Source organism: Pelmatolapia mariae, linkage group LG16_19 (assembly GCF_036321145.2).
Source record: "Pelmatolapia mariae isolate MD_Pm_ZW linkage group LG16_19, Pm_UMD_F_2, whole genome shotgun sequence".
Classification (NCBI taxonomy): domain Eukaryota; kingdom Metazoa; phylum Chordata; class Actinopteri; order Cichliformes; family Cichlidae; genus Pelmatolapia; species Pelmatolapia mariae.
In genome coordinates, this window is record NC_086241.1 from 47639557 (window position 1) to 47650189 (window position 10633).

The window sequence follows — 10633 nt, forward strand, 5'->3', positions numbered from 1 at the left end:
AATGACCGCAAAGATCATCCCGAGCGCCGCCTCGCTTAAAAAAAAAAGTTCCATCAAGTCGGACATGAACACATCGAGTTACACCGGAAATACACAAGAGAAACCCTCTCCATAAAGGCACCAAACCTGTGTCATATTTGCGCATCACCGAGGGGTTTTTTATTTATTTATTTTGAGCCAACCACAGCTCGCATCCTGGTCACTGACTTGACGCGGAGGAGCGGAGTTCCAGACGCGCACTGAAACCAGATGCCACCACCAGCACATTTCCTCTGGCACCGAAGTATCTAACTGTCGTTTTTCCTTTTTTTAAAAAAATCTTCCTGGATTGGCATTGCCCCAAAATAGCACAAATAAAAAAATCTTCTTTCCGTCTTTCATGTGAAGAATGGGCTGCGCAATATCAGGTCTCGCAGCAAAATCAGAGTTTGCAGAGAAGACTTCAGAGGATGCTGCTGCCCCCGCGTATCCCAGCGAGGACCAGATTCAGATGATTAAAGACTCGTGGAAAGTTATCCGGGACGATATAGCCAAAGTTGGGATTATTATGTTCGTCAGGTAGGACTTTTCTGATGTTTGGCGAATTTCAGGCAATTCAGAATCGAATAAAATACTAATTTAGTGAAGCGACATGTAAGGATGGGGGTGGTGTAGGAGGAGGTGTTATAATAAATTCTTTAGTTTTATCAAGTCACACTGAGACCTTTGAGATACTGTATTGTATTGTATTGTACTAATGGGTTGCATCGCTTTGTTGTTGCTTGTTACGCAGAAGAAGAAGAAAAAAAAGAAGTAAAAATAATGCCTATTAATTTCAGTCTGATCATCCAATCAGAGCTTAATGAAACGCTGTGACCTGCAGGCTGCAGAGGAAGAGGTCTGTAAAGTATCTTGGTGAGCTACTGTGATGATGACATGCCTGAATTCTACCTCCATCACTCCCTCCCCCCTCTCCTTGCCCCCCGGAAGCTTGGAACAGATCCCCCACCCCCACCCACCCACCCACACACACACACACACACACCCACACACCCGCGCACCTCCCTTCATATCACTCCAAATCACATCCTAATGTCATCACGTGATAGTAACAATAATAATATCAGAACTCCGGGTCTCCCATAGTACTATACAATTAAAGGCATTAGCCATCAGGCAAATTCATTTTAGCAATTAGGATGATAACTAGCCTCCGGGAAAACATCTTTAGCCCTTTGGCACTTGGCAGGGAAATGAGACAAATGAAAGGATATGGTGATGTAGACTGTCAGTCTTTAGAGTGAAGAGAGACTATTTGTGGCCAGAAGCCCAATGAAAGATGCCTGGAGTGAGTTAAAGGGATTGACCTTAGGTGTTGGCCTGAAAATACATGGGCCTCTCGTGGGTCAGGGACACCCCAGGGTACAAATGTCACCGTGGCCTGCAACTCCTGATTGAACAGCAATGGTTACAATGAAACAACAAATGGGAATCGCCTGTTTGTCACTGATGTTTTCACCTTACTCCTCAGCAAGGGAATGTTCATCTGTGAAATTTACCCAAAGTAAGGTGCACCAAAGATGGAGTAGCATATCTGTGAACAACACAGAAATGAATGCAACGTCTGTGCAATGCCAATTAAAATTCCACTTGAGCCATTCAGATTGCTACGTTGTCTGCATATGTTATGCATGCTTGCATGCACACTCCATGTCCACAAGAGATTAACAATGGAAGAAAATAACAAGCTGTCTATGTGTCGCCGGTGTGCTGACAGTCGTGAAATAAGAGCTTCACTTTCACCCTTTTTTTTGTTTCATCAGTGAAGCTGGCGAGCATCTCGGTATGAGTAGCGAGAAGGAAAGTGTCCCAGCTCTCTCGTCGCGGATGAACTTTGCTACTGAAAAAAACAACAACACAAAAACAGTAATACTGTGCAAATATCACAGCATTGTTTCTTCAACTTTGTGCAGCTGAATTGAATGAAAAAGATACAATTACGTGCACGTTTCTCATGTGTGATGCTGTAGGTAATAAAGCGCATGGCATACCCACATGTTGCTTAACTTGTCAGCTCTACGCATTCAGTTAAATGATAAAGACTAAAGAGAAACTGGAGGAAGAAACAGGGAGACATGATAGTAAGATGTGCTTTAACAGTACTTAAAAGCTCATACAAACATGCTGCTATGCATGCTTCCTCAGACCTCTGGGCATTTTAGTGAGCTTGTGTAAAGGCTAGAGAGCTATGGGTATTTTTTGCAGCATTCATTAGAGTCTCTGACACCTCTCCCAGCACCTCTAGCCATCTCTTTATCTTCCAAGGTTGTACATGTGCCCTATTTTTTTTAATCTCAGGTTTAAAAATACAGGATTGCTTTCTTTCAAAGGGCCACAGGGAATAAAAGCAAAACAGCAAAACCGCCACACCCACCATAATTTTACATGTTATTATTTCCCATTAATCCTTAACTCAGAGTTAGAAATCACCACCGTACGTGTCCAAGTTGTCTGCGTAGCACTACAGGTAACAAATTTTCACAGTAAGCAGTGCTATTTGTGTTGTTAGCTAATAATTAAGAATTATTGTTGTTTCTCTGATAATATAATCAGCTCATAATTACTTCTGGTAATGCAGAGCTTTAACACGCTCTGAATAGTGTCTTCTTCAGAACAGGGCACATCAAACTTTACCTTAACCCGCATTTTGTAAGTTTGCACTGGTATCAGCCACAATAAGGACAATAAACAGTATTTCTTTGATGAGTATCTGATATTACCTGATGTTTCATATCGGTGGAAATGTGATACCTATCCTATCTCGTTAAGTTTTATGTGAATTAAAATCAACAGCTTCTCCCAGTCACCCTCTTTTTTTAAGCTTATATTTCCCTCCCCTGATTGTCTGACAACATTTCAGATGCCTGTCACAATCCTTTTCTTCCATGATGATGAAAACACAGAATTACCATAAGCCTTAGATCTCAGTGTGAGCACAACAGCACTCACATCCATGGGAGGCAGCTGTGTATTCTGGTAGCATGACTAATCACAGCTACCTCAGCTGGAGACTGAAAGGATCTCTGATTGGTTGGTAACATGCTTAAACATATCTGGTTAGAGAAACTGGCTGAGAGTTTAAGTCAGAAGACGCAAGCAAGGAGCAGTGGCTCATTTAATTGAGACTCTGAATCTGAGAGGGCGGCTCGCCCAGAGCCACGGGTGGAAATGAATGTAGGGCCTGACAGGCTAACAAAGTCATGACCCCCGTGGCCTGTTTCTGATTGCAAATGTTGGCTGTGAAAACTGGAAGGCACTGACTATAAGCAGCACTAGAGTAAGATCCAAAAGGCACAATCAGATCTCTATTCAAAGTGTCTGGTGTAGAGAATGACTCAAGGGTGAGAGAAAATCCTCTAATTGCGTCGCTGATGAGCTGAAATCAGCACGGCAAAAACAGGATAATAAATGTGTGACTGTCCATGCTAAAACTCTGGGGTTTATATCATCTTAACTCCGGGGGAGAGGTTTGTTTTGGTGTGGGAATGAATGTGACAGGCTGTTACATGAGTGGCTCTGAGAGGCTCACGGATGGCTGCTTGTACTTGTTGTCATGGCAAACAGGTTGTTTGAGACCCATCCTGAATGCAAGGACGTCTTTTTCCTCTTCCGAGATGTGGAGGACCTGGAGAGGTTGCGGACCAGCCGAGAACTCAGGGCGCACGGCCTGCGGTCAGTCACGGACTCTACATCCCAGCACGTCCACACATCAGCATCTCGAACAACACTGAAAAAACAGCAAATTAAACATAGCATACACACCAAAGGGGGAGACAATATCTTTCACATAAACTCAAATTTACTGTTACTATATAAATATATATATGTAAATTTTGGTTTTATTTTTATAGTACCAGTTCACAATCACAGATCTCTCAAGGCATTTTATATTGTAAGCTAAAGACCCTAAAAAATATAAGAAAACCTTAAAAATCTCACAGTTCTTACTTGGTGATGGTGGGGAGGAAGGACACTCTTTTAACAGGAAGAGGTTGTCTGGCAGAACCAGACTAAGGGAGGAGCATCCATCTGTTGTGACAAAAACAGTCTCTGCACCCTCTGACATGCATCAGTTCTTCTTTTGATTGTGTTATAAGATTAGGTCCTTTTTGATAGCCCGTTTGTAGCATCTCAACCTAGCATAGATCTGCAGTTTACTCCACTATAGCTACTCCAGCTTGCCTTATTAAACATTTTCACACAAACAAAGGTTCATGTTGCTTCTTCTAATGTGAAGTAGCTCAAGTTTCTGGTTGTTGTCCATGTGCTTCTTTAGCCTTCTTAGAACCATTGTTAGCTTTAGCCGTCTTCTGCCAACAGATGACACACTCGACCTGAAGCAACAGGTTTTATTATCTCACTCTTTCATTGTTCCCAGTGTCTCATAACTATTGACAGGGATCCCTTTGACCTAATTTTTTAAAGTACACACGCACACACATATATATATATAACTATTATTGAGCAGCTACACCATGGAGATCTTTTATGAAGCACTTCACATAAATTTGAAAGCACTCTTGAAAATACAATCTGCAGAAATAACACTTCAGGTAATGTAGCTGAACTTGTGTTCTAGGTGAGCATTTTCAAATATAACAGTGGGATACAGCAGACTGGTAACGGTATGTGGGAAATCCCACAATAGATGACACTTATGTTATATAAAACACACCGAGTGGAAAAAAAAAATAGAAATCGACTGAATAGGAAATGATTCATTCATGCAGTAAAAGTTTCCAATTCCAAAAAAACCACCACATGACTTTTCATAAATCAAATGATAAAACATCAATGACGTGTACATCCTTCTCTTAATATTGTTCAATCCATGTGTAGCAACAAATGGGCCTATTTCATAACTTTATTGTGCTTACCTCCTAAAAACAAATCATTTCTGTTTTTCATATATTAAAAAAAAAAAAGCCTCCAAAAGTCTTCCAGATAGCCCCTAGGGGGAATATCCACTAGGGTCCAAGCACCCTGTGCTCTAATGGGTATTTAGGGCGGTGTGTGGGTGTGTGTGTGTGTGGGGGGGGGGGCAAACTCAAATAAATGTCCATATTTCTAGAAGTAAAAGAAACACATCACCCACATGAGGTACATTCATGTGGCAACGATCATTTTTAGACCACAAAAGAACTATATCACAAGACTTATGTTCTAGAATAACTTTATTTTTCCTTACTAACAAGAACAGATGATTAAACCATGTCGTGCATATCACACACCATAACAATAAAGCTCAGGTGATCATATAATCAGAGTGTCGCTCGGTGCTTTCCAGTCCAAAGCAGAAGGAGCTCATAACATCCATCACTGGCACTTGTCGCTGTTTCCCAGCGTGCATCGTGCCTCTCTGTGTTTTTCTACACATGAGGCCAAAGCAGCCAATTACTGCCTGAGGACCTGAAGGTGCAGAGGGTAGCGTGGGGCTGCTGCAGCCACGGCGCAGGCGAAATTCCAGCCTGAACCAGCTGCTCTTAAATTCACCGCTACAGCCAAATGGCTCTTCAGGCGCACTTGTTGGGGATCGGCACCAATGTCCACGTTGGGCTGTGAGACAGAAATAGGAGAGAGCTAAATCAGCTCTCATCCTTTGTTCCATCTTTGAGGCTATCACACACATAATACTCTACAGCGATGGCAAACAGACAGACACACACATACAAACAAACAACAAAGAAAACTGATACTGTGTTCTTTTATGTAGAGAAATATTTGTCTTCGGGGAGGGATAAAGTATTGTGAGAGGAGCTGGTTGGCTTTCAGCTGATAGATGCACATCGGTCTTATTTATTCTCATTGGCATGAGAGTCTGCAGCCTTTCAGCACAGATGAGTGTCATCTACAGTGGATGCGCATCACCTGATAGTCGCTCACTGCTAATTCACGACTGAATGGTGGATCGATAAAGCTGAGTGTGTTTTTCAATCTGTTGCAGGGTGATGTCTTTTATTGAAAAAAGTGTGGCTAGACTGGACCAGCTGGACAGACTGGAGGCTCTGGCTCTGGAGCTGGGGAAAAGCCATTATCATTACAACGCCCCGCCTAAGTACTACAGCGTAAGGCCCCCGATGATCCCCAACAGCTTTGAGCTGCTGTCTGTTTGTGTGTGATGCTGCTTTGTTTGGAGAGGTGTACACATATTTTTTAATTTGTGCTGATGGTGTAGCGCTTTATTAGCCATTATATAACGAGACCCCTAAAGTCACAGCAGCCGAATTAGCTGACGCACATCCCCAATCTGCAAAAATGCTTTACCCACCCGCTCTTGCAAATAGCACATAACAATCCACGAGCACATTAGCATCTCACATTATTATTTTTATTATTATTATTTATTTATTTCCCCCAGTATGTTGGAGCAGAATTCATCTGCGCCGTGCAGCCCATCTTGAAGGAGAGGTGGACGGCCGAGCTGGAGGAGGCGTGGAAGGTAAGGAGCCTGTGACCTGTGAGTCTCTCCACCTCCCGTTCTGGTTAAATAACCTCGTGGAATAGATGGGATGGGTGCGAGCATCACAGCAGCAAGGCTGGTTCATGCTCGACTCCCTTCTTTAATGCTCCGCGTAACATGTCAAGATGGAGACTAGTGCAACACAAGTTTGACTGATGGTAAAATCTACATCTCACTGAACCATGCAAGAGGGTGCTGAGCAAGTGGAAAGTGTTTCTGTCACGAGTTTGAGCACTCCAAGACGTTTTTTTTTAATGAAAGATTGCTGACGCTGCTCAAATAGAAATGTTTTAACAGCTGTAAAGAAAAATCCAAATGCTTAGATCTAAAGTATAATATCCACATAAAAACTGTGCATCCTTTTCCATTTTGAGCCTCTCCTGCTCTCTAGTGGCTAATGCTGGTTTGTCACACGTCAGCAAAGTTTAAAGTTCATAATCTGATAATACATTTGCAAAACTTCAGTCAAGTCCTACCTTAACATTTTCAGAGGAATGTTTTGTTTTCTGTGTGTGTGTTTCTTAAGCCACTTAATACTAACCTATGAATCATTCAAGCACAAAAAAGAAGCCTAAATCGAGGGATTTGGGAAGTGTTATGTCTACACATAACAGGTCATTTAGCAATGAACTCATTTTAAATCGTATCTTTAGGCCCTTTGTTACTAGAAGCCTGTCAAATAAAACAAATGATTTGTTCCCATGTCTTTGTCTGAATTGGCAAAGCAAAACTTTTTTAAAAAAATGCCAAAGATAACACAAGTTTAAAGACATAAAATAATGTGTTTTCACCAACAAGGTGATTCTCAAAGACCTTTATCTCACAGTGCAATAAGTTTGTGAAAAGCGTGTATTAAATTACACACAGAAGAGGAGAGAACTGCTAAAAGCTGATGACAAAAGCTTCACACTTGAAGGGTCAGCATGTGTGTAATGCTTATTGTTTCTGATCCAGACCATGTTCCAGTTTGTGACCAGCCTCATGAACCAGGGATACCAGGAAGAGAGCGCCCGGCAGCGCCAGCTCGCGCTATCCCCGAAGGAAAGGCCGGACAAGAGAAACACAGCGCTATGAGACAGCACTTCTTTTAACCGCCACACAGACTGTTATCGCCAGTACAGCACAAAAATGCGTGTTTGTAAATAGCGTATTAACCGTAATGTTTCCCATCCTTCTCACGTTTGGTCCTTTAGTATTTTAACAGACAAAAAGGAGCTGTGACTGTTTAGAAAGCACTTTATTTTTGAATTTAAATTCTGCTGCAGTCCTCTTGAATGAGAGCAGGACTCGGGTATCACGGCTGGACAAACACAAATGGGTGGAAATGTTTTCTGGCTGCAGTCAAACATGCTTTGTGATTGTGATAAACAAAAAAAAATGGCATCTGAATTACAGCCAATACTCCTCTCTGTATTTATAACTCAAACATGCTTTCAGTAAATCTGCAGCTTTCAACATTTTTTGCACTATTGAACCAAATCATGACATCATTCAGACATTAGCTGAAGCTGTAATATACATTTTGGTGTTAAAGTATTTAAGACAGCCAGTTTAACAGCTTGGTATCGGTATGTAAAAACAATGACTATAATATTAATTGTGCCTCTAAAGACATAATAAAAAAAATACAGTACATGACATTTGACGCCACCAGAAAAAAAAAAAAAAATTTGGTTCTACGTGAAAACTCAGACTGACATTTAAATCCAATTTCATGAAAAAAGAAAAAATGAAACATCTAAAACCAGCTGAATTAGAATGAGCTAGCACAACTTTTATTTTTAGCTGGTAACATAACATAAATATGCTCTCTAACAATTAAATAGAGTGAAGGGCTGTTAATCATCGGGCTCCACAGGCAGCAGAACTTTTGAGAATCTGGTCCCGAAGGAGAAATGCTGGAGATGATGAATGAGAAATCCTCAGTTTTCTGTTCCAAATGGCACTGGACAGTCAGGGATGAGATGTTATCATGCAAACAATGGCATAATATCAAAGCAGTCCGTGAATCTGAGGCCTCGAATGAATGGGGGGAAAGCAGATTGGGGGCTGCAGATCACATGGAGCCCTCTCCCACTCCCCTCAGATAGTGTGAACCAGTTTAGGTACCCAAGGTTGTCTTAGAGTCTCTTGCTCATTGGGTGGCTTTGGTTTTCTTGCTTTTGCTTTTCTTGTCTTTCTTCTTAAGTCCATCCATATGAGCTCTGAGGAGGTTAGAGTACGCCTGAAAATGAAAGAAGTACAAACGGTAGATTTATCAAAGAGGCAAAACTTTAAGAAAAATATGATAGTTTCAGTCTTATATGAAGATCAAAAACGATTTTAGATGAAAACTTGCTCAACCTACCATCTGAAATTTGATAACTTCTTTGGTGCTGACCTGAAATTATAAGTGAAAAATCAGGATTAACCAGCTGTGGGGTGGGGACGGCAAAGCATCTCAAAATTAAAATCTTAAAGCAACGTTAGCTCACCACTGTGCTAATTTTCTTCTTGCCGTCAGTCGCTCTGAGGAGACATTTGTTGTCTGCAGGTTCAAAAGACTCCGCGTGGCCCTTTCTGGGCACCGGTTTGGTTCTCCCATCATCTGGAAGAATGAAAGACTCTTATTAAAACTGCTTAAATATAAATAAATACATTTTAAAACATGGAAATTCACAGCTTGGTTGTCGCTTTTAGAAAAACCCACTTACACTTCTTTAATGTGATGACAACACTGCCTGATGTTCTGCATTTCTGGAAGAGCCGTGTCAGCTCTGTGAGAAACTGGACAACAGGAGGAGAAAGAAAGAAGATGTAAAATCAAGCTAACAGTCATGGAGAGTAGTTTAAGCATGTTCAGCAAGATTATGTAAAAACTACACCGCCGAATTTCATGAAACTTGGTGAAAAGGTGAAGCATGGGTGGAGGAAGAAATAGTTTAAATTCTGTGTGGATCCAGATTATTTTATTTAAAAGTACCGATTAGAGAATTGGCCTCGATAGATGATATAGACTGCCTTGCTAGTAATATTTTATCAAACCGTTAATCCTCATCGTAATAATAAGATTTTTATTACTTATTTTAACTATTGTTAATCTTACGCTAATTCATAAAAAGGAGACGAGAGGACAAGACATTTCAAGCATTTAATGCTACTGCACTGCTCCACAAAACTGCAACAGTTTAGCTAAGTGTAATCCAATTTAACAAGTGGCAGCTGGAGATAATGTTAACAACACCTGGCTGAGAACCTACGGATTTCGGTTAGCTCCTTTTTGACCTGAACAATTAAATTATGCCAGAAAGTACAACTTTAAAGTCTAACCCAGTCTTAGCTTCAGAGCTAACTGCTAATCTCAATCTGCCTACTGGCGTGTCTAACATTGTGGCTATTAGCAAGCTAGCTTTACGACAGCTAAAGAATACAATGTCTACTTTTATCTCATAGTCAACGTCAACAACAGGCCGAGTTTATTAACGAGGTATATTTGCTCTTACCGAATCATTTTCCAGCAGCACCATGTCTCTGACTTCAGTTGTGGTGTTAACTCACTAACCGCAAGCTAACTGCTGTGAAGCACACGTAGCCTACTGCACAAGCCGAAGCCCCGCCCTGCGACCTCATGACCTGTGCGCGATAGCGTTACCTCACACTGCCGCCTACTGTTCGGGAGGGCAAAAACAAGCAATGACACACTTGTTTGTAAGACGTTTTAAAGGAAACATTTGTGCATTAATATCCATAACTTGTGAGAAATTAAGTCAACATGAAAAAATACATTCTTTGTGTCTGAAAGAACTGCGGCAGATCTGATTCCGCCGTCAGCTGATGCAGAGGTAGTGTGTGACATTGTTCTCTCAACTATAGCTAGCCTTCAAAACAAATGACTATGTTTATCGTACAGAGGTCACTGAAAGAAGAAGAGAGAAAAAGCTCACTTGACCCAAAACACCACTCTTACTTTACATATTTCTGAATGATGAGCCTCTATCATATTTTAAGACCTCACAGTCGCATATGATCCCAATAGACCACTGCCTTCTCAGACTCCATGCTTGTGTTTTTCTCGGGTTTCCAAAAGCAAATTGCAAAGAAGAGCTTTCAGCTGTCAGGATGTTGTGCTGTTGGGAAACCTTAGTTTGGATTCAG

The 10633-nt window shown here is 41.3% G+C and overlaps 2 protein-coding genes across 2 annotated transcripts; one reads left to right on the top strand and one right to left on the bottom strand.

Annotated features, from left to right (window-relative positions):
• Positions 1-245: 245 nt before the first annotated feature.
• Positions 246-7600, top strand: xgb (x globin). The gene is made up of 5 exons (XM_063498406.1): positions 246-558; positions 3604-3711; positions 5984-6104; positions 6398-6478; positions 7454-7600. Exons 1-5 carry the CDS (start codon positions 389-391, stop codon positions 7571-7573), a joined length of 600 nt encoding a protein of 199 aa, XP_063354476.1. The 5' UTR covers positions 246-388; the 3' UTR covers positions 7574-7600.
• Positions 7601-7719: 119 nt separating this feature from the next.
• On the bottom strand, positions 7720-10111 carry srp14 (signal recognition particle 14). The gene is made up of 5 exons (XM_063498407.1): positions 9982-10111; positions 9193-9265; positions 8974-9086; positions 8847-8879; positions 7720-8723 (listed from the first exon to the last, which is right to left on the bottom strand). Exons 1-5 carry the CDS (start codon positions 10003-10005, stop codon positions 8634-8636), a joined length of 333 nt encoding a protein of 110 aa, XP_063354477.1. The 5' UTR covers positions 10006-10111; the 3' UTR covers positions 7720-8633.
• Between the last annotated feature and the right edge of the window lie 522 nt (positions 10112-10633).